At 47.8% G+C, this 23,609-nt stretch overlaps 1 protein-coding gene across 1 annotated transcript; it reads left to right on the top strand.

Annotated features, from left to right (window-relative positions):
• Positions 1-5,033: 5,033 nt before the first annotated feature.
• On the top strand, positions 5,034-23,609 carry GPRC5A (G protein-coupled receptor class C group 5 member A). The gene is made up of 4 exons (XM_080662795.1): positions 5,034-5,275; positions 20,296-21,224; positions 22,258-22,316; positions 22,619-23,609. The coding sequence occupies exons 2-4, from the start codon at positions 20,303-20,305 to the stop codon at positions 22,709-22,711; spliced, it is 1,074 nt and encodes a 357-aa protein (XP_080518921.1). The 5' UTR covers positions 5,034-5,275; positions 20,296-20,302; the 3' UTR covers positions 22,712-23,609.

The raw sequence follows: 23,609 nt of genomic DNA, 5'->3' as shown, positions 1-23,609 counted from the left end.
ACAGAGAGAGAGAGAGAGAGAGAGAGAGAGAGAGAGAGAGAGAGAGAGAGAGAGAGAGAGAGAGAGAGAGAGGTCAGGACAGGTCCATTGGGCTCCAGCCGCTTGGGTTTCACATCGCAGAACCAGTCTGGGCACTTAATGGGCCTCTAACCCAGCCTTGAGGTTACTCGTGGCACTTCTCTGGTTTCAGCGCGGACACTTCAGCTCATAGCTTTCCTCTGAATTGAGACGCTGAGTATGAGATGAGCACAATCTTCAAGTCAATCCCAGAAAAGGCTGTAACCACGACATTTTTCATGGCTTCATAACAAGAGGCCCGAGACGGCAGAGCTGGGGGTTGCCCCAGGTGCTGACCGCAGGCTCTGGTTCCCTGCAGACTGCATTCCGGGGCTTCAAGTGTCCTCTCCCATGCACCACACGTGTTTACCCTTTGCACACTCCACCTCTCTCCCTTGGACCTGGTGGAGGTGGGAAGAGGAAACCAAGGCCAACCCAAGAACAAGCCCTTGAGACTGCTGCTGTGCTGGGCAGGCCCTTTGTAGCATTACACACGACCCTCTGGCATAGGCAGAACGGCCTACACTCAGGGGTGTACCGGTTTCCTAACAAAGGATCGCACACTGGGAGGCTTAAACAACAGGGGTTTATTCTTTCACAGCTCTGGAGGCTGGACCCTGAAATGGAGGAGGTGCCCGCAGGGCTGCTTCCCTCCGGAGCTGAGGGGCACACTGTCCCTCTCCTCTCCCTTGCCTTCTGGTGGCTGCCATCGATCCCCGGTTTGTGACAGCACAGCTCCAATCTCTGTCTGTCTCTCCATAGCCTCTTCTCGGTGTCGCTGTCTCCTCTGTGTCTGTGTATCTCTGTGTCCTCTTCGTATAAGGACACCAGTCATTGGGTTTAGGGCCACCGCATCGGCTTCATGCTTCCATGCCCTCCTTCTTCCAAGGTGAGTCTGGGGCTCCACGCTCCATCTGCCCACAGCCCGCACTTGGTGCTCACACCGTGCATGCGCGGGGCAGGGCTGCTCCACACCGCTACGCCTTCGCAAATTCTGTCCTCTCTGCCTGGAATGCCCCACCCCGCCTTCCTCACCTCTCTTTCCTCTCCATCTGAAAAACTCTTCCAGATCCTTTAGGCCTCTGACCCTGGGTGAGGGCCACCCTGAACGCCATGGGGAGAGTTGACTGTGGCCTTTTGTGCCCGGGTGACAGGCTGACTAGTATCTTTCTCATCCTCGTCGTCTACTCCCTACAATGCTTGGTGCCCAGTTGGCTCACAACACTTCCTGCATGGGTTAAGCCGCTGAATGGAAAAGCCACAGTGAGCAAGAACCTGGTGGGATGTGTGAGCTGACAGGGGAGCTCCATGAGTGAAATGACCTGAAGAAATAAAAGTCCCTTGTGCTTTTCTCTTATGTCTCAGGTGACTTTTAAATGAGATTTAATTGAGGTCAGGGAGGGGGGTCTTGCTAGTGAAGAAGTGAGGGAGAGAAAGGGGGAGCCCCTGGCCTGAGGTTCTACAGCCCCCAATTCCGAGGTAAAGCTGGTAAAGGGGCCATGACCAGGACACTGGGAGAGCTGTCCACGTCCTGCAGTCAAGCGTGGGGGGCATTTTGGTGTTGGTTGGTGGGGTCCGTAAGAAGTGTCCGCAGGGACCCAGTTCTTGGGCTCCCAGACTGAGGCTGAGCCGGGCCCGTCCTCCTGGAAAGTGACCCCTTGCTGGCCTGGCTGCTGAATGAAGGCCTCGGCAGCACCCGCCCATCCTCTCTTTGAGGAGGAAAACGGCTCCTTATTGTGAGGCTCTCCCTTCTCATCTCATTTCCAATCATGTGAGCGTCTCTTCTGTGTCCCTCAACAATGCCACCTGTCACTTGAAGCCAGGTGACACTCAAAGGAGGATACTAGAGTTGGAGTCACACCTGGTTTCCAGGCTCCTTTTATACTATTTCGTCCACTGATTTCCAAGGGCCCCAACCTTGTTCTCCAGACCATTTTAGCAGGATGAGAGACCCAGCAAATGCAGCATTCCATCTACTGTCCCCCTCCCTGTGCCCCTCAGGGCATCTTAAAATTACTCAGCTGTCCCACCTTGCCAGTCTCCTCCCCACCTCCCAGACAGCCAGACCCTGAGGGGGTTCTGGGGCAGGGCTGGGCGTAGGCAAGAGGAGCCAGGAGCACAGCAGGACTCACAGGATAAGGAAGGAGGCACCCATCTCAGGGCTCAGTGCTTCCTTAAATGAGGTGCTCCAGGTGCCTCGCCCCAGGCCTGGCTTGATGCTGGGCTGGTGCATTGATAACAGGATGGGAGGAGAAAAAGAGGTTAAAAGGAGGATAGAAGAGACAGTGCTAAGAGGGCAAGGTGGGAAATCCAAAATCAATGGCCAAGTGAAGAATAATGGGTGCAGGGGACCGAGGGCAGTGCTTCAGAACAAGCATCCCCACTGATAGATCCTCCCTTCCCCCAACGGATGGACGGAGAATGACGCAAACTCCACCTGCAGCCCGAACATTCCTGAACACCTAACCAGGCACCTCATATGGACTATACATTGAACCACCAATCAGCACCTGCCAAATACCCTAAGCCCCCGATTCCTAAGGACCTAAGTGCCTAATCATGTGCCTTATATGAAACCACCGATCAGCGCGTGCCGAGTACCCTAAGCCCCACCCCTTCCCATTCCTCCCCTCAAAAGGTGTGTTCACTCCTGCACGTGTGCTCTCTTCCTTTGCAAGGCAGCCCGGCAGGGTCCTTCTCCCCTAATAAAGCCTGTAGTCCTGGTTTTCGGCCCTCTGTCTCATCTTTCACCCACTAAGCTCTCCTACACACAGCCCTGGACAGGCCACACAGACGTCACCCAGAGAACAAGGAGCAACAGGAAAACAAAATACACCCATCCTTTCTCGGAGGTTTCCTGTGCTTCTTGTCCTGGGGAGGGGTGGGGGGATAGGGAAGGAGTCCCCAAACCAAAGTCATGCTCCTTCCGCTTTTACTCCCTCCTCTGACTTGACATCTTTTTCTTGATGTCACGAACCTCACCCTAGGCGTGGTGATTCAGACGCTAAGGCTGGAAGAGCCCTTAGAGACCTCTACACCTGCACCGTCCCGTGGGAGCCACCAGCCACACGGGACTCTTGAGCATTCACAGTGTGGCTGGCTAGCCCACACAGGCAAGTGCTGTAAATATAAAATGCTCACTGGACTTTTGAGGATATGGTTTAAAATGAAAGAATGTAAAATAGCTCATTAGTATTTAAAAAAAGATTGATTACATGGTGAAATGATGATGCTTAGGATCTATTGGGTTAAATAAAATATTATTAAAATTAATTCCCCTATTTTTTTTTTTTTTTTTTTACTTCTGTTAATGTGGCCGCTGGAAAATGTAACATTACAAATGTGGCTCCCATTTGTGGCTGGAACGACCTATCTATTGGACAAGGCTGGTCTAGTTCAACTTCCTCCTTTAACAGAGGAGGAAACTGAGGTCCAGATAGAAGACCTGACTTGGCAGATGGCACACACGAAAGAGCACTGCCATTTTCCGTTTCCACCAATTTCTCAGTTTCACACACACACCCACACACACACACACACACACCCACACACACACCCTACCAGGGGTGGGCAAACTTTTTGACTCGAGGGCCACAATGGGTTCTTAATCTGGACCGGAGGGCCGGAACAAAAGCATGGATGGAGTGTTTGTGTGAACTAATATAAATTCAAAGTAAAGGAGCGGAGGGGAGAGCAAGAGAACCCTCCGCTCTTTCGGCTCCGCGGGCCGGATAGAACAGCCGAACGGGTCGGATCCGGCCCGCGGGCCGTAGTTTGCCCACGGCTGCGGGCCTAGGCCATTATTCCCTAGGGTCCCGGGAAAGGAGCAGGTGGGTTTACAGACCCCTGGCTGCAGGCCTCAAGAGAAGTGTTCCAAGACAATGGCTGTGGTTTCTTGGGAGTGAAATAAAAATCTAACAAAGGTGGAGGTATTCTCTCCAAGAAGTCACATTTTGAAAAAGTTGGGGAGCCCCGGATCTTCCCTCGTTAATTAATTTGCACAGTAACACAGGTTGGTTTTCCAGGTGTGCTGTTGGGCACTTCAATAGCACAGAGGCCTCCCCCCGCAGGCAGTGGGGTAGAGCCATGCCTGAGTCCTGACACGGTGTGGGCAGCCACTTAAGGATTGTTTGACAAGTAAACAAAGACAAGTTTCAGTAGGATTGGCTTGATAATGGGAGAGGGGTGGGCAGCCCGAGGGAGGGGAACCAGATACCAAAGGCAAATTCCTTTATTTCATAATTTTATCTGGCATCCCCATTCTCAAGCTGCATTGTGAGGCTCTGAGAGAGGTAGTTAGGAAAGTGGAGAGATAGTGATCTCTCCGCCCCGGGGCAGCACTAATGGGTCTCATCTGAGGACACTACTAACAAGCGGAGCCGCCACCTAACTGTGGACGCGCCACCAGTTAACTCTGGACTCCCAGGAAGTTTTCCTTGGCCTCTCCCTCGCTTGGGCTGGTGGGCCCTGAGCAGAGGAAGGCAGGGGTAGGGAGGAGTGGGGTGGGGTGGGGTTTTGGGAGCACCGCTTTCCTGTCCCTGGCTTCCCATCCTTCCCAGCTCAGGCGAGAGTCTTGGAAAGACAGGGAAGGGCCACTTGGGGGCCTGCTCTCCGTTCTGTTTACTCGAGTAAACACAGTAAGTTTGTATCACCCTGTCCCCCACCTCCCACGGTTTGTGGGACCCAGAAATTAAAATAGGCGCCACAACCTGGCCAGCCCTTGCCCCTGGGGGACAGGAGTGCCAGGCGGGGAGCGCGGCTTGCCCTCGGATGGAGGTGGCAGTTTTCTGGACTGATGCGCAGCCCGCTGGCCCCTTGCTTTGACTCGGCGCCAGGAGACCGGCGGGTGCGCTGCTCTCGGAGCCGGCTGCTAGGCTGGGCGGGGCCGAGGTGCCCTCCTCCCCATTTCAAGGGTGACTGTGCCGCTGACGTCAGGCAGCTTTTGGTTCATTCCCTGGCGCGAGGACTTTATTTTCATAACAGCATGCAGTGCCATGGAACTGGAATAGGCGTGTCCTCCCCCCTGACCCTCTCCCGCCCCTTGTCCCTCCGCTCACCTCCTCGCTCGCTCCCTCCCTCCGGCGACAGCCGCCTTTATAACTGCTCGGCGCCGCGAGGGCGGGATCGCTTTCGTGGGCTCTCCAGCACCAAGGGGCTCAGAGCTGCCTCGAACGCGCGGGAAGCAGCGCCAGTTCCAGCGCCAAAGCCCAGGCACAGGGTAAGTGAGGCGCACGGAGCCCGGAGCGCGCCCCGCCTCCGGATGTAAATCCTGGGGGTGAGCGGGGTCGGGAGGGTGGAATGCGACAGAGAAAGCCCGGTAATGAGGACTGCAGCTGGCTATGAGCAGAAAAGAATCCCTAGAAAGAAATGCCTCTAGTTTAACACAGCTCAGAGAGTTTTCTTCTGCGCTGCCCAGCTAAGATAGCGGCGGAGAGCGAAATGAACATCAGGCAGTAGTTTCGGACGCATTCTACGCGCTCTGAGTAGGCGGAATCCTGGCCGGGCAGGGGAGCAGCTGGGCATCCAGGAGCAGAGAAAAGAGGGAGAAAGATCCTGGAGGAAGGGCAGGGACTGGGGCGGAGAGGGGTGGGCACTGGGGAGGGTGGCAGGAGGAGAAAGATGGGGACAATTGTTACTTTACCCAGTTACTGAAAAGTTTCCAAGTGTTTTGTCCTTCCACAACAAGCGTGCCCTTCTGAATGTGGGGAAGTAGGTTCATAGAAGCCACCCTTCTCCTGACGTGAGTGTGGGGCCCTCAGCTCCACCGCGTTCCCTCTGCTGCTGCCCCGGCGTGGCTCAGGAACTCCCGCGTGTTCAGGAACAGCCCACCTTGCAAACAAGGAAATGGGACTGGGGAACGGCCCCAAAGATGCCCCTGAGGCCCTACAGCATCCGAGGGGCGGAAAGGCTAGCGCACAGGAGGAGGACTGCTCAGGTTCAAGGAATTTGAAGGACTTTCCATTCCTGACTTCTCTCCAGGCTGACTCTGTCCTCCGAGGGTTTGTAAATGCCACACCTGCTGCAGGTTCGGCTGAATCACCCGCGGCTGTGGGCTCATTCCTGAGGGGGAACACTTGAGCCACTTCAGATACAGAGGGGTGCGGATGGAGGCCGAGCTCCACTCTCCAGGCGGTGCTGGTTGCTACGTGGAGAGGGAAGGAGTGAAGGGGAGGAAGGGTCAGGAGGAGTTTTACTTGGGAGACTGACAGGCTCCTCCAAGGTTTGGAGAGGTGCCTGCTTCAAGGGCAAATGGGAACGAGCAGAACATTCCTGGGAAGTGCTCTCCACTCGAGTCAGGAAGCCTCCTTCCTCCTCCGGACTCTACACGACTGTGCAGCTGTGCGAGGCAAGGGCCTGGGCCCCAGTTCCCCCTAAGGGGTCTCGGGAAGGCCCCAGCTCCTCCCCAGGCTGAGATTCCAGCCCTGGCGGCCCTCTGTGGAGCCTGCACCCGCCTTCCTATTCACTTTAGTGGGCACTGAAGATAACGGGGGTGAAGAAGAATTTTACTTGTGTGATTTTACTTTTCTCACTCTGGGTGTTGGACTTCAGGTCCACTGCTATTTAAAAACCCACAGCTTGGTTGAGGAAATGATGTGTTGGTATAATAGGACCTTCAAAAACAGTGAATTGAACAGTGGTTTCTCTTGAAGGGTAGAGTTTCTGAGTTGTTTGGTGTGTTTGTTTTTACTTTTATTCCTATTTTTATTGGTTTGTGGTCAGAATATATAGTCTGTACATTTCTTATTTTAGGATTTCAGATTTTATTTTTTGTGTGGTCTAAAATATACTGTTGTTTGTTTTTTTTTGTAAATGTTCCAAGACCACTTCCATAGAAGCAATCATAGAGCAGGGGTCGGTAAACTAGGTCCATGGCCAAACACATCCCTCAGCCTATGTTTGTAAATAAAGTTTATCGGAACACAGCCATGCTCATTTGTCTATGCATTATCTATGGCTGCTTCAGCTATAAACGTATGGATTGCAGAGCCTATATTACTTGTTATCTGGCCCTTTATAGAAAATGTTTGCTGATCTTAGATATAGAGGATCTGAATTATTTGATTAATAATGGAGATCTAATAAGATATAAAGATAGAGAATATTTTGATTAAAGTATCCACAGAACATATATAAAATTTACCATATTATTATTCATTTTTTTCTATTTAATCTGCTGAGGACTGATAAAGTATTAAGGTCTCCAATAATTGTAGTATTTCCTTTGATTTCTCCTTGTGTTTCTGGTAGTTTTGTTTTATGTGTTTTAGTGCTATGTTATTCAGTGCATACACGTTCATGATGATTTTATCTTCAATGTGCAGTATCCTGATTATTATAATATAATACCTTTTTGCCTACACTTTGCATGATATTAATACCTCAACTCTTTCTTAATTGTCTTACCTTGAGCAAGCTATTTAACTTTGTACCTGATACATAATACCTGCTAAATAAACATTATCCTATATAATAAAAGGCTAATATGCAAATTGTCCCCTCTGGAGTTTGACTGACTGGGAGTTCGACCGCTCACTATGATGTCCGCTGACCACCAGGGGGCGGCACGGAATGAAGGAAGGCCCCAGCCAGCAGTTGGCAGCTGTGGGAAGGAAGGCCCCGGCTGGCAGCCAGAAGGCCCTGATCTGTCCTGATTGCCGGACAGGCCTAGGGACCCTATCCGTGCACAAATTTCATGCACCGGGCCTCTAGTCTATTATAATTATGCTTTTTTTTTTTTTTTTTGCATTCATTTTTATTTTTTCCTTTCTTTGGCTTTCAACTTTTAAAGCCCTGTTGTTTTAGGTGAGGTTCTTATAGGTATAGAATAGTTTAATTTAGTCTTTTTTCAAAATAAAAAATGTTAGCATTTACATTTATTGTAATGATAGTTGTTTGCTATTGTCATCTAATTTTTGGCCATGTATTCTGTTTTCTCCATCTTCTCCACATTCGGTAGTCTATATTGTATTTTTTACATCTACTAGGCCACTCAGTGGATGGTAGTGCCATTCTCAGAGCTTAGAAATACAGGCTTGCAAGGAAAGATGACAAATTTAGCTTGGGGCTTGCTGGATCAAACATGAATATGTTGCCATTATATATTGATATAGAATATTTTAAAATTGGTCTTTGAGAGCTTTGAGACGGTATACCAGGAGAGGACTTCACTTCATCCAACCACCTTTTTTTTCTGGAAGTTTCATTTCTTTTCTTTTTTTTTTTTTTAAAATATATTTTTATTTATTTCAGAGAAGAAGGGAGAAGGAGAGATAGAAATATCAATGATGAGAATCATTGATTGGCTGCCTCCTGCATGCCCCCTACTGGGGATTGAGCCCACAACCTGGGCATGTGCCCTTGACCTGAATCGAACCCAGGACCTTCAGTCTGCAGGCTGATGCTCTATGCACTGAACCAAACCAGCTAGGGCTGGAAGTTTCATTTCTTAAAATTCTGGGCCTAAAAGATTTGAAAGTTTCACTCAAATTCTTAAGTTTTTAAAAAAATGATTTTCAGTATTTTTATTTTACATTCCAGTAATTTATTTTACATTAATCTAAAGTTCACATGGTTTGTTTAGACTAGAGGCAGATGGTAATACCCTGAGGAACTACCCGAAAGTAAATAAATTGGGATGAACACTGTTGTTATACTTGTTTAGCTCTGCCCATGGTAGTAGAATCGTTTATTTTCTCTTCAGTTACTGCATAGAAACTCAACTCAGGGATGTTATTCATAAGCTGTTGCCATGACGCATCACTTTTATGTCATCAGAATACGGACAGCTACTCAGAATAGGGGATCTGGAGATTTCCCTAGAGACACTTTCCAATTACAATTTATCCTTCATCCAGGGCAGAGAAATTTCTGTGAGACTCCACCCTTGTCTTAGAACTTAGCCTAGATAAAAATACGATGATCAGCACATATTCATCTTAAAAATTTGTCCTCCCCATTACTCACACTTGCTAATAAATAACTTGCTTTGAGTAAATATTCACCAGGCAGTCTTATTCCAAACATTTGCTCAGCAACCACTGTGCAGAGCACACAGTGAGGGGGTACCAACAAACAGAAGATTTGCTATTTCCTTAGTCCTTAAGACGCCTGTTATCTGATAGGCGAGTCTACCTGATGTTAAAGTATAATATGTAACATATATATGGAAAACCTTCAGTGCTAAGAAGTAGTTACTTGTAAAAACTATGAAGAGACCTACAAATTTAAAATGAGATGGGACTAATAATTTTTTAAAAAACCTCAAGATTTGGTCCAAGTTTCGAAGAAATATGGCAAATGGATTGTGACTAGGAGGGGCAGGGTTTTTCTGGCTAAAAGAATAATGCATGTTCTGAGGCAAAGATGGTTACTTTCTCCAAGAAGATCTTAGATGAGCCCCAATTTCCTACCACAGTGGTCGGCAAACTGCGGCTCGCGAGCCACATGCGGCTCTTTGGCCCCTTGAGTGTGGCTCTTCCACAAAATACCACGGCCTGGGCGAGTCTATTTTGAAGAAGTGGCGTTAGAAGAAGTTTAAGTTTAAAAAATTTGGCTCTCAAAAGAAATTTCAATTGTTGTACTGTTGATATTTGGCTCTGTTGACTAATGAGTTTGCTGACCACTGTCCTACCAGATAGAAAAATACTCTTGGAAGCCTTGCTTGCCTTGCACAGAGGGGTAGAGAGGAGCTGGAAAGGCAGAGGAGGTGGCTGGGAGGACCAGCTAGAAAAAAAGCCTTGAAGCTCAAATTGAGGCTGAATCTAGTATAACAGACAAAAAGAAGTTAATATGCTTTTTAACCGCTAAATCCATGGATCTCTTCCCAGGCCTTCTTTTCTTTGCTCCCCTTGAATTGTTTAACTCCACTGACTCCTCTTTTTTGGGAAACTGCTTCTTGGCTTCTGGGAAACCACCTGGGCTTATTTCTTTTTCTAACCTCCAATATTTTCTTTCTTTCTTTTTTTTTTTTTGCATGCATAAAACTGGTATTTTTTGTGTGGTTTATCTTATTTTATTTTTTAATTTAATAAATCTTTATTGTTCAGATTATTACAATTGTTCCTCTTTTTTCCCCCATAGCTCCCCTCCACCTGGTTCCCACCCCACCCTCTGCCCTTACCCCCCTACACCCCTGTCCTCATCCATAGGTGTACGATTTTTGGCCAGTCTTTTCCCGCACCTCCCACACCCGTTTCCCCCCGAGAATTGTCAGTCCACTCACTTTCTATGCCCCTGATTCTATTATATTCACCAGTTTATTCTCTTCATCAGATTTTTTTATTCACTTGATTTTTACATTCACTTGTTGATAGATATGTATTTGTTGTTCATAATTTTTAATTTTACCTTTTTCTTCTTCTTCCTCTTAAAGAATACCTTTCAGCATGTCATATAATACTGGTTTGGTGGTGATGAACTCCTTTAGCTTTTTCTTATCTGTGAAGATCTTTATCTGACCTTCAATTCTGAATGATAGCTTTGCTGGGTAGAGTAATCTTGGTTGTAGGTTCTTGCTATTCATCACTTTGAATATTTCTTGCCACTCCCGTCTGGCCTGCATAGTTTCTGTTGAGAAATCAGCTGACAGTCGTATGGGTGCTCTCTTGTAGGTAACTGTTTTTCTCTTGCTGCTTTTAATATTCTCTCTTTGTCTTCTGCTCTTAGCATTTTAATTATGATGTGTCTTGGTGTGGTCCTCTTTGGATTCCTTTTGTTTGGGGTTCTCTGTGCTTCCTGGACTTGTAAGTCTATTTCTTTCACCAGGTGGGGGAAGTTTTCTGTCATTATTTCTTCAAATAGGTTGTCAGTATTTTGTTCTCTCTCTTCTTCTGGCAACCCCATAATTCTGATGTTGGTACACTTGAAGTTGTCCCAGAGGCTCCTTACACTATCTTCATATTTTTGGATTCTTTTTTCTTTTTGCTTTTCTGGTTGAGTGTTTTTTGCTTCTTTGTATTTCAAATCTTTGACTTGATTCTTGTGATACTTTAGTCTGCTGTTGGATCTCTGTATATTATTTTTTATTTCAGTCAGTGTGTGCTTAATTTCTAGTTGGTCCTTTTTCATATCCTCGAGGGTCTCACTAAGTTATCGGCCTTTTCTAGAAAATTCTTGAAAAACCTTATAACTATGGTTTTGAACTCTATATCCAGTCATTTTCTTTCCTCCATTTCTTTCATTTGTGATCTGTTTCTTTGTTTCCGCATTTTGGCTGCTTCCCTGAGTTGATAGAGTGGCTTTGTGTGGTAGGTGTCCTATAGGGCCCAGTGGCTCAGCCACCCCAGTTACCTGAGGTGGACACTCTTGGTGCACCCCTTTGTGGGCTGTGTGCACAGTCTTGTTGTAGTTAAGCTTTGATTGTTGTTGGTATCACTGGGAGGAATTGACCTCCAGTCCAATTGGCTGTGTGGGTCAGCTGTGTCTACACTGGGACAACTTCTGTGCTGGAGACACCCTTATGAGACAAGATTTGCAAAAAGCCTCTGTGCTCGGCTTGGATGGGGCGGAGTCTCAGGGCGGAGCAGACAGCATTGGTTTCCCGTCAGCCCTGCCCTAATAGGCCCCTGTGTCTCAGTGTCCCGCGGTAATTGCTGCAAGCACCTCTGAGAGAAAGCCGCCCTCAAGTTCCACCCGCTGCCAGACAGTCCAGTTTCTCCCCCAATGAGTCTGGGTCCCCAGAGTCTCACCCGGAACTGGAGTTCAGCACAGTCAGGAGCTTTTGTCTCCCTCCAGCTTGAGAAAGCCAGCTGCTGCCAGTCCTCTCCGTGCACATCTCAGTACGTCTGCCTCCTGCAGCTCCTCTGAGTCTCAGTGTGCTTTTCTCTTTCCTTTTGGTTGTAGAATTTCCACTCAGTCAGCCTTCCTGTGGTTCTGGATGATGTCCGTTTTGTCTTTTAGTTGTAGTTTTGAAATTGTTGTGCGAGGCAGCAGTTTAGGTGTTTACCTATGCTACCATCTTGGTTTCTCTCCAATATTTTCTTTTTTGACATCCTTTGCTGACTTCTGCTTAGATGAGATGGTGTTCCCATGGTTCTGTCCTCGGCCCTCTCCCTCACTGTATGTGCACCCTGTGTAATCCGGTCTCCTCTCAAGGCTTCAGATGCCTCTTAATGGGCCCAGTCTGTGTGTATAGCCCAAACCTCTCCTGAACCTCAGACCCACATGTCCACGTGCAGAGGGGTCAACTCAACCTGGTGTCTAAGAGCCTGGCCTGTCAGAGCCATGTGATCTTGGGCAAGTAATTTAACTTCTCTGTGCCTCATTTTCCTCAACTGTAAAAAGGGGACATAATAATAGGATGGTGTAGGGATTACATGAAGCCGTGTGTGGCCCAGAGTAAACTCTCAGGATAACTTCGTGTTTTTTCTTTCTGGATTCCTCCAACTGCATGTCCCATAGTCATCTTAGATTCAACAAAGCTAGATGTGGCATCTCCCCGCATAAACCTGTATTTCTAAGGTCCATTCAGTTGCCTAAACTAGAAATCTGGGAATTAACCTGGATTCCTTTATTCCCCAAGTCCTGTCTCTTCTACCTTCTCCCAAATCTCTTGCCATTTCCTGCCCATCTTTCATGCCTCATCTCCTTGGTTTCCTTACTAAAGCTTTTTAAAAAATCCCATTAGGTGGACTGGGCCACTGTTTTCCATGTGCCCTCAGCATTCCCTGCACACTCAGAAACTCCTTGTTTGTATGTCTGTGTGACTCTATTTGTCTTCCCAAGAGCAGCAGCCACACTTGAGGTCTGAGTGACTTGTACATTGAACACAGTACCTGACACTAGTAGGCACTTAAATGTCTGTTGATTGACAGGAAGATTGACCTAATGCAAGACTGCTTGCTTTGGAGACTTCCCAGAGATGATTTAAATGGAGAGAGGCTGGAGTTTGGGAGAAAAGCTTCTGAGATCATAACTGACTTAGAGATGAAGTAGATTAAATTATGATTAAACTCATAAAGGCATATTCTTCCTAACTATGTGACATGGGGTATGTAACTTCATCTAAGACACAGTCTTCTCACCTACAAAATGAGTTGTGGGAATGTTAGATGAGATAATAGGTATAAAGCATGTAAGTGAGAGAATACATATAAAACATACAAATGCTAAGCCTTGTGCCTGGCTCACAAGAGGACTCAGCATGTGGTGGTAGTCATCATTCTTCTTATTCATAATTATATTGTGACTATTGTTATTACTATGGATTGAATGTGGCAATTCAAGGGCAGAGAGGAAATTAAAATGATAGAAAATCACAAATTTGCCTGTGATGGCTCAGCTTCAACAAACACCTAAGTTATTGATGTCATTCCCCAGGCAGTCCTCAGAGGAAGGTTTTGTCCTTTTCATTTTTAGATGACGGATGAGATAAATAAATGAATCTCCTAAGGAGGAAGATGAGATCAGCTATTGGGAAGTTTCAGGGCCCCAGCTAATTCATGCTCAGAGACTCCATCAAATGTTGCCATTGGCCCTTGCATACCAGGCAATGCCACTCATTGGTCAGTGCCATGTGGAGGGTCAGTACTGCTCCAGTACCCCGTGGCTTTGCCCTGCAGGTGGGCATTCTCCTTGGCCTGCACTCAAACCCTTCAGCCTCGCCTCCAGCCCTGGTTTGGGGTTGAGTTAGGAGTTTGTGGCACATATTCTTTTAATGACAGGACATGGGGCAAGAAGGAAGATGAGGGGAAGGGAGAAAGAAGCTTGGAAATTATCTACAAGGAGGTCCCCAGAGGGATGAACAGCAGAGCTGGACATGGGCTAGACCAGTGGTCGGCAAACTGCGGTTCGCGAGCCACATGCGGCTCCTTGGCCCCTTGAGTGTGGCTCTTCCACAAAATACCACAGCCTGGGCGAGTCTATTTTGAAGAAGTGGTGTTAGAAGAAGTTTAAGTTTAAAAAGTTTGGCTCTCAAAAGAAATTTCAATCGTTGTACTGTTGATATTTGGCTCTGTTGACTAATGAGTTTGCCGACCACTGGACCACCTAGTTCAGCACTCGCCCTCATTTTACAGACGGGATGGAGGTTCCCGGAGATAGCGTCCACGCACAGCAAGGCAGCCGAAACCCCTTCCTCCTAAAGGGGCAGAGTAAAGGGAGGGTTTGGAATTGAGCTCAATAAGTGCCTCTCCCCCTCCAGTTATCCTCTCCCTCCTCCCCCCAATCTTTCTTTATTTCTTAACCTGTGGGTCAATGTCCTGACTCATTCCAGACGGGTTAAGGCATCCCCAAGTGATTTCAGGGTCTCAGCTGTGGGTGTCACTGGGTTATTGGACAGCAGGTAGTTAGCGCAGTTAGCCACTGTCATAAGTGAAAGGGGGTCTCACCCTTATGACTCAGAATCATTTCTCATTTCCCAGGCCTCTAAAACCTCACCATCCTCCTTCGAAGTGCAGGGTTTAGTCATCAGGAAATTGGGTGGGAACGCATGACTGGATTCCAGTAAATTCCTCTCTGCTTGCTGGGAAAGCTTCAGGATTCACGGTCTCCTAGGAGACACCTGGAGTCTCTTAGGAGCAGGGTTTCAGACTCGGCCCAGAGCTCTTCACTTCAGACCCAAAGTGTGACTTTAGAACGCCTGTGTGAGAGGGAGGATGGGAGCAAGTGGTGGGGGTTGGATTAAGGACAGCAGACAGGGGCTTGTGAGGTACAGCCCACCCCACCCTGTCTCATAAACAACCCCTTTTCCGTGGACTCCACTTCTCCTAACCATACACTCGCCCACCCATCCTGGTGGGGCACTTACCACAGTCAGGTACTAGACCGGAGGCTGGGGAGAGATGTTTAATAACCCAACATCCAAGGGACCTGTTTGTCCAGCGGGAGATGCAGACTTCTCAACAGGCACTGCAGGGCTGCGTGCCAAGGGCTGTGGTAGGAAACGCGGAGGCTCCCTGAGAATTCAAGGACGCGAGTCTCAGTAGGCATGGGCATCAAGGGAAGCACCTGGTAGAAGGGGCCTCTAAGTCAAATGAAGGGGGTGGGGAAGCGGGAGAATGCCCTGCACAGATGGGACAGCATGCTTGAAGGGAGATAGAGGGCTGGTTTGGAGGAGAGACAAGAAGCTTGCATATTGGGGATATGGAGGAGGGTGTGGGGACAAGGCATGAGCCTGGAGAGGCAGGCAGGGCCGAGCCTTCCACTGGCTGTGCAGGTTATGGCTCTTTCCCTGGCCACAAAGAGTGGCTTGGAGACGTCAAGTCTGCAGACAGAGGTCGGGCTTCTGAGTGGTCCAAGTGGAGATGTTGGTGGGCGACATAGTCAAGAGACAGTGAAGAGGTGGAAGTGCTAGGACGTGGGTGATGGGTCTGTTCATGTGGAATAGAGGTTTCTGTGGCCATTTCCCAACTCAGTGGTACTGTCTTCACTTGGCTTTTAGTGTCACTACCTTGGGTTCACAAATGGGGATGTTGTAGGAGGCGGGAATGCACCAGGTGTCTGATCCATGGGCTCAGATTGGACCTGGGTTCAGCAACCTCGGTACTTGGGTTCTGGCTGGGAAAAAATTCAGAGCCAAGACCCAGACTGTAAGAGAACATTTATTTATAAAATCACAGAGGCAGAAAAAGTAATTCCTGGAAGAAATGGGCTTAGGGAACAAGTTCTAGAGGCAAAAGGATGGCTCTTGGATCTTGGGAGTAAGGAAGCCAATGGTAATACGCCTTGGAGGTGGGGAGGTGGAGAGAAAGGGAAAGGCTCAGAGGTGCTCCCTGAGGGAGAGCCCTCTGGGTTCTCCACCCTAAGGGTTTTAAGGGTGGAGATTTTAGGGTATGTCCCAGGGTTAAAATCTCAATAGAATAATCAACAACTTTCCACAGGTGTCCTTTTAGGGTTTTGGTCTCCACTGATTGCGTGGTCAGCGCCAGAGTAGGGGATCATTATCCAATGTAGCTGGTCCTGAGGTCAGGCATGGGGTCACTGGTCTGGTTTTGCTGCTTTTCTGGACCTGGAGCTACAATACAATTGAGGCCTAAATGTTATCTCTAGGGAGGAAAGGTCAGGGGGTCCATACCTCATCAGCAGCCATATGCTAGGGGAGAAAAGACAACCTGGGGGTGAGGTCCCACCTTACATTTGTCCTTTGCTAGGCACCCAGGGCTTTCCCCCCTGGTAACCTTCTGTACCTGGCCCATCGTCCTTGCTCTGCTCATGTCTGTCTAGCCCCCTACCACAGGGAGACCCTGGGATGCTTTCTGCCCCACCTTCTCATCTTTCTTACAGGATCTCCCTTCCAGCCCTGCCTTCTTCAGTAGAGCACGCACAGCCAGTGTGCAAATAGTCATTTCTTTCCTGTGTAGGAATTGGAGGGTGTATATAACTCCGAACTGCTGGGGCAACTCACAAGGGTAGGCTGAGCTCTCAGCGGTTTAATCCATGCTCAAAGCCTAAAACAGCACCCAGTACTGATGTCATCACCCCATTTCTAACTGGAGGGTCCCTACTAGCTTTTAAGTTCTTACCAAATGGCTCTATGGTGTTGTGTTAAGATGTGCAATGTTGAAGTTGGAATTCGGGTTTGAGCCCTGGACCTTCCACTTTCTAGCTGTGTGACTTGGGCGAGTCGAGTCAGCTAACGTGGGCCTCATTTGCTGCACTTTTGGGACAGGGATAATAATGACGTGAGCTGTATCATAAGGTGGTTGTGAGGGTTCAATGAGTCAAGTGCATAAAACCGGGTGTGAATGAATCATGAGACCCTCTCCCCTTCAAAGCAGTCCAAGAGTAAATGGTTTTTCTCCACCCCCATTTGGTCTTTGTTGGAGCGAGTCCATTCTAGGTCTCTCTGCCCTTCGCTTTGGTTACAAACGATGTCCACATCACTGCTAGACTCCTTACATTTTCTCTTTCTTGCTCCAGCTCTTAGTTATTCTCCAAGGCTATTTCTTGAGCTCCTGAAAGTTTATATTCCCAAATGCTGATTGCTTCCCTATTTCTTCTCTGCTTTCCACAAGTTCCTTTCAGTTCCCCAGAACCTGTCCTCTCCCAGCCAACTTCCCCGGCTCTTTCCCTCATCTGGCCTTTCCCTAGACAACATGGTACCGTCTCAGTACAGGCTGCTTGATAATGAGTCTGGTGAGGTTTCTCTCCCTCTGACTAAATTGAAACTTAGAACATTTTAGACCTGTTGTGTAATCTCTGTCATTCTGGGGAAGGGGTGGGGAGGGCTAATAGAGGTCAATTAAGAAGGATATTAATTCAAAAAATTAGTCACTCATGCCCAGCTGGTGTGCCTCAGTTGCTGAGCGTCAGGCCATGAACCAAGAGGTCACGGTTCAATTCCCGGTCAGGGCACATGGCCAGGTTGTGGGCTTGATCCCCACTAGGGAGGAGGGAGCCGATCCATGTTTTTCTCTCATTGATGTTTCTATCTCTCTATCCCTCTCCCTTCCTCTCTCTAAAATTAATAAAAATATATTTTAAAAAATTAGCCACTCAGATAAAAAATATTTACTAAAAGCTTTTTAAAAGATATTTCTGAGAGAATCAGGAAATACTAGTAGAAACCCTAAGTAGATATTTGATATTAAAAGGTTATTGTTGCCCTAGCTGGTTTGGCTCAGTGGATAGAGTGTCGGCCTGTGGACTGAAGGGTCCTGGGTTCGATTTTGGTCAAGGGCACATGCCCGGGTTTTGGGCTTGATCCCCAGTAGGGGGCATGCAGGAGGCAGCCAGTCTATGATTCTCTCTCATTATTGATGTTTCTATCTCTCCCTCTCCTGTCCTCCCTGAAATCAATAAAAATATATTTAAAAAAGATTATTGTTAATTTTTAAGTGTGGCTAAGTTAAAAAGGAGTTTTTGTCATATATATGTATGCATGTATTTATTGATAAAATGATCTGATGTCTTGGATTTGCTTAAAAGTAATCTAGTGAGTGGAGTGGGGATGTAGATTATTGAAGCAAGGTTGACGATACATGGATACTTTTTGAAACTATGTGATGAGTTTATGGGCCTCCACTATACTATTTATTTTTTAATATGCTTGAAAATGTCTATAATAAAAACTCAAATATTAAAAAACACACCACTGTTTTAAAGGCAGTTCAGGGACTGTTTCTCATCTCCCTGGCATGGGTGGGGAGGGAGGGAGAGGTGAAATTGGGGAAATTGGTTTTCTCACACTCCACACCCACTGCCCATTGCGCTTGTCGGACCCTGGTCTGTGGGTGTCAGGAGGCTCTGAGACACCACCCCCTCCTGCACTGCTGCCCCGGAGCAAGGGGCCTCAAGGTCCAGTTGGGTCCAGGAGGTCTCTGCCTTACCATCCTGTCCAGCCCCAGACTATCCTCTATGCAAAACCTCATCAGTCTCTGTCAAGATTTGGAGTCGTCAGGCTCAAAGTCCTTCATAATTAATTATCAGGTAGTATGATAACAACTACTTGTCAACAAACAGCACTACTTTGAGGGGTGGGGAAGGAACAGTGGGAAGGGCAGGGATGGTGAGAGAAGTACCTTTGCAGCCAGACACCACCCTGATGATTAATCTGAGAGGGAGTGAAGAGGAGAGGTGAAGTGAACGAAGATGAAATGCACAGGGCCTGCCTGGGTCCCTTCTCTTGTTTGTGCTGCCCTTGAATTGGACAGGGTTCTTCCTCTTCCGTAACCATGGCACCCTCCACATCTCCCTTTCCCATAGCACCCCAGAGTGGACATTTGTAGGCAGAGCATATCAGGCTTTGGGTACTTGCATTTCAGGGTTTGCCCGTATCTGAAGTTCATCTGCCTTTCTTTCCCCTGTTTCTCATTCTCTCCCCTGGAGAGGTGGAACCTAGCCCGTGCTTTGCTCTGTGCTCTGCATGTGGCAGGAGTGTAGTTCCCGTGGGGTAGAGTGCAGGCAACAGACCCATGGTAAGAGAAGGCCAAGGGATGCCTGGGGCAGTAGTGGCAAATTATGTCTGTCTGTCTCTTCTGCTATGGCAGAGAACATGTCCGTTTTCCCCTTTCCCACTGAGTATCTAGAATAGTGATTGGCACAGAGTGGCATTCAATAAATATTGGCTGAGCCTGGCTGGAGTGGCTCAGTGGTTGAGCGTCGACCTATGAACCAGGAGGTCATGGTTCGATTCCCGGTCAGGGCACATGCCTGGGTTGTGGGCTCGATCCCCAGTGTGGGGTGTGCAGGAGGCAGCCTATCAATGATTCTCTCTCATCATTGATGTTTCTCTCTTTCTCCCTCTCCCTTCCTCTCTCTCTAAAATCAATAAAAATATATTTAAAAAATATTGGTTGAACGAATAATTATATAATACAAAGTTAAATTTGGAGGGCCAGTTTCACAAGAAGTTAGGAAGATAGATTTAAACTATTTGTTATTTATATTTAACTTATGCTGACATACCACTAATATAATATTCTAATGTATACAAAATAGTCATTCATATATGAATGTATGTGTTATACTGCATACATAATTAAGAGTTCATTATGACAGGGAAGACTCCTTCATTACTTTTTGGAATTAGTAGAGCCATTCTTACAAATGCTAAGGAGGGAAAAACACCTACTATGTGATAGCAGAGTTTAAGAAGAGAATCCAGTGGCTTCTGAAATCTAGATAAATCTACAATTTAGATAACTGCTTTTATTCATGGGAGAATGGGATGCTCACAAATAATGTCTGAGACAGGTATTCCCATGTTCACTGATTCCTAAGAAAACACTAGACAAAAATATCAGGAATACTGGAAGTTATTTGTGACATATTTTTTTTTAAAATATATTTTATTGATATTTCACAGAGAGGAAGGGAGAGGGATAGAGAGCTAGAAACATCGATGAGAGAGAAACATCGATCAGCTGCCTCCTGCACACCTCCCACTGGGGATGTGCCCGCAACCAAGGTACATGCCCTTGACCGGAATCGAACCCGGGACCTTTCAGTCCGCAGGCCAACGCTCCATCCACCGAGCCAAACCGGTTTCGGCGTGACATATTTTTTGAACTGAGACTCTGAAACCCCTCAACAGAGCACTGAGCCCTCTAGCGTCAGGGTAAATATTAATATTATAGTTCAATTATGGGGAAGGACATATGGGATTTGTCCTTTTCCTTCATCAGCCTTTAGGATTTGCCATGAGGACATAGAGAAAAGGTAGTAGCTTTATCTCATATGGTAAGGTCACGGGCAAAACCTTGGCTGAACATACAACATTTTTTTCTGAACCTCTCTTGGTCCTCTGTGTCTGAGTTTGTTAGGACATTCACCCTCTGCCTCTAATTTGCTTTCACACAGGATCAAAATGACCACAACCGCTGGTGATTGCCGCAGTGACTTGAATGCCAAGTACCACAGACTTTGTGATACGTCCGAAGCTTGGGGCATCGTCCTGGAAACTGTGGCTGCCGTGGGGGCTGTGACCTCAGTGGCCTTCATGCTCGCTCTCCTGGCCCTCATCTGCAAGGTGCAGGACTCCAACAGGCGGAAGGTGCTCCCGGTCCAGTTCCTCTTCCTTGTGGGTGTGCTGGGGGTCTTCGGCCTGACCTTTGCCTTCATCATCAAACTGGACAGCTGCACGGGGCCCACACGCTTCTTCCTCTTCGGCGTCCTCTTCTCCCTCTGCTTCTCCTGCCTCCTGGCTCATGCTTTCAACTTGACGAAGCTGGTCCGCGGCTGGAAGCCCCTCTCCCTGCTGGTGATGCTGGGCCTGGCGGTGGGCGTCAGCCTGGTGCAGGACATCATCGCTATTGAATATGTCGTCCTCACCATGAACAGGACCAATACTGACATCTTCGCTGAGCTTCCTCCTCCTCGGCGCAATGAAGACTTTGTCATGCTGCTTATCTTCGTCCTCTTCTTGATGGCACTGACCTTCCTCACATCCTGCTTCACCTTCTGTGGCCCCTTCACAGGCTGGAAGAGACACGGAGCCCACATCTATCTCACCACGCTCCTCTCCATGGCCATCTGGGTGGCATGGATCACCTTGCTCTTGATCACCCCTACCCCTGACACCAAGTGGGATGATACCATCCTCAGTGCAGCCTTGGTGGCCAATGGCTGGATTTTCCTGTTGGCTTATGTTGCACCTGAGTTTCAGCTGCTCACAAAACAGCAGAACCCCATGGACTACCCTGTTGAGGATGCTTTTTGTAAACCTCAATTCATGAAGCAGAGCTATGGTGTGGAGAACAGAGCCTACACTCAAGAGGAAATCACTCAAGGTATAGAGCCGGGCTGGGTGGACCGTCCTTTGTAGAGAGATGGGGGAGAATCATAGGGTATTATAACTGTAAGGAACATGCAGATTTATCCAGCTCATGCCCCTGACAGAACAGATAAGGTCCTCAAGGCTCAGCTCATGCTTAAAACCATCCAGCTAGTTAACAAGTGGATCTAGAAGCTGCCTCTGGAGCTGTAATCCAACACTTTCTACACAGTCCATGTAGGTTTCTCTGAATAAAAATAAGATGAAGCGAAGGAATGGAAAAGGAATGACTCGAAACATTCTTAGAGATAAGTAGGTGAGATCGTGTTCTTTATAAAAGATAACTCGGCACCCCTTCTGGAAATGTGAGATCTTCATATATTTGGGCACGTAAAGCCAAGCCATGACTTCTTGCAGTGACCACAGGGCACAGAGAGGTTAGAAAGCCCTTTTATCATAAACCAGTGGAAATCTCCAAAGAGTTACTTAAGATTCCAATTTAACCTGAAGAGCTACATTTTATTGTATGTATCTGGGCCCATGGGAGGGAAGAGATCCTATCTTGACATGAAAGAATGAACCGATTTTGCTCTTGCCTGGTGGTGTGAGTAGCCAGGTGTTCTGTTGTTGTTCTCGTAACATAAAGAGGCTCAACTGATATTGAGACACCGCCCTTGCCATCAGGAGCTGTGTGTTGCTCTCCAGGGTTTACATTGATCTCTGGACCTAATCAGGGGAGAGGAATGGGTTGGGAGAGGAGTGAGGGCCTCCAAGGCCTGGTTCTTAGCTGTTGCTTACAATTTCTCTGCTCCTGAAGCCTGAGGTGCGAAGCTTTCTGGTGCTTCTCCCTGTAGCGGTGGTGGTGGTGGTGGTGGTGGGGGGGTCCATGCCCGGGCCTTCTCCTGGGCCCTCAGAGGCCTGCCAGAAAGAAAATTCAATGGATAATGTATCTATCATGGTTTGGTAGATGACTCAACTGGGGTGAGCATGAGTGGGTGCCCGAGGAAGGGGACCCTAATGCTTTAATTTCTCCTCTCCCTCTGTTTCAGGTCTTGAAGAGCTAGGTGATACCACCTATGTCCCTTATACCACCCATTTCCAGCTGCAGGTAAGTGATCTCTTTCACCTTTTTCGTCAGCAGCCTCAGCACCCCAGGAACGTGTCCCTTGGGAATAGAAGGTGTTACCATTCTGTTGGCTCCTAAATGGCCACCTTAAAAGGATGACATGTCTACTTTGCTCTCATCCACCTTCTGGGGTTAGGGCAGATGACTGGATGTAGGGCACAGGGAGGACTTTAGGGGGAAGGTTTAGGAGAAAGGGAAGAAAATGAGATTCCTGCCCAGATTGAAGTTCTGTTGAAATATCCGGGAACGGGTGAGGGTTTAACAATATGGTGCTTCCTTTTCAGAATCGGACCTCCCAGAAGGATTTCTCCATTCCACGGGCCCAGACTCGGGTTAGCCCTTACAATGACTATGAAGGAAGGAAAAACGGCAGTTAGCTGAAGAGCGGAATGAACACGACAAGTCAGCAGAACTAAAGGGATGTGGGTTAAATCCCGAATCTTCTAAGGAAACCATATACAGCATTATGGGAAGACCCGGCCTCCCTGCCAGCCTCAACAACTATTCTTCTGTTCTGGAGTTGCTGGGGGCTAGGACACTGAGGTTCTTAGCAGCACCGTAGTTTTTCTTTCATATTTAGGATGCTTCTTATAGGTGGGAGTCTCAGGCAGCTCAGGGTTTCTTTCTTACTATTCTCTGTCACTTTACATGTGACTCAAGCTCCAGCCATCTAACTGCGTACTGGCTCACTCAACTTCAGAAGCCAACACTCAACGCTGGCTTTGTAAGGATTGCTCAGCCCAGAACGGAACTGCAAATCTGAGCAAAAATAGTAAAGGACTGTCTCTCTGCCCCTCCCTGCCTACATCTACACTGGAAGCCAACTTGCTGGCACCCTCCCTTCTTGCCTGGGTAGGAGAGGCCAAAGGTCACCCTAAATTTACTCATCTCTATGGTGCTAACACAGGGCCTCTGTGGGTCCCCAGCACCGAGTCACAGTCCCCCTTCTCTCCTTGGATCACTCCCAAACTTGCTGTCAATCCCCCAACTATTCTCCCCTACATGTTTTACCGGGAGTTTTCCTTCTGGACCTCACTAGTGTGGGCAAGCCCGATCTCTCTTTGCCAGGAGCATTTGTGCACTGTTCTTTCTATGTGTTCCTGGCACTGATCCGAATCCCAGCCTCTGTAACTAGATTTGCACTGTGTTCACCTCCTGCGTTCTGTAAGCAGGCATTGTCTGTGGAGGGGAGTGTGCCTTGTATTATAAGTTATTCACCGTTCTTTACCTGGAGATGCAATAAAGATGTGGTGGCAACTCTTTCACTGTGGCCGC

This window comes from Plecotus auritus, assembly GCF_963455305.1.
Source record: "Plecotus auritus genome assembly, chromosome: 3".
NCBI classification, from domain to species: domain Eukaryota; kingdom Metazoa; phylum Chordata; class Mammalia; order Chiroptera; family Vespertilionidae; genus Plecotus; species Plecotus auritus.
The sequence above is the reverse complement of the archived record's forward strand: the minus strand, read 5'-3'. Positions and strand labels throughout refer to the sequence as shown.

Coding starts and splice junctions, on each gene's coding strand:
- GPRC5A (XM_080662795.1), top strand. CDS start 20,303: ATGACCACAACCGCTGGTGATTGCCGCAGTGACTTGAATGCCAAGTAC. Junction 21,225..22,257: donor TCAAGAGGAAATCACTCAAG/GTATAGAGCCGG, acceptor CCTCTGTTTCAG/GTCTTGAAGAGCTAGGTGAT. Junction 22,317..22,618: donor CCACCCATTTCCAGCTGCAG/GTAAGTGATCTC, acceptor CTTCCTTTTCAG/AATCGGACCTCCCAGAAGGA.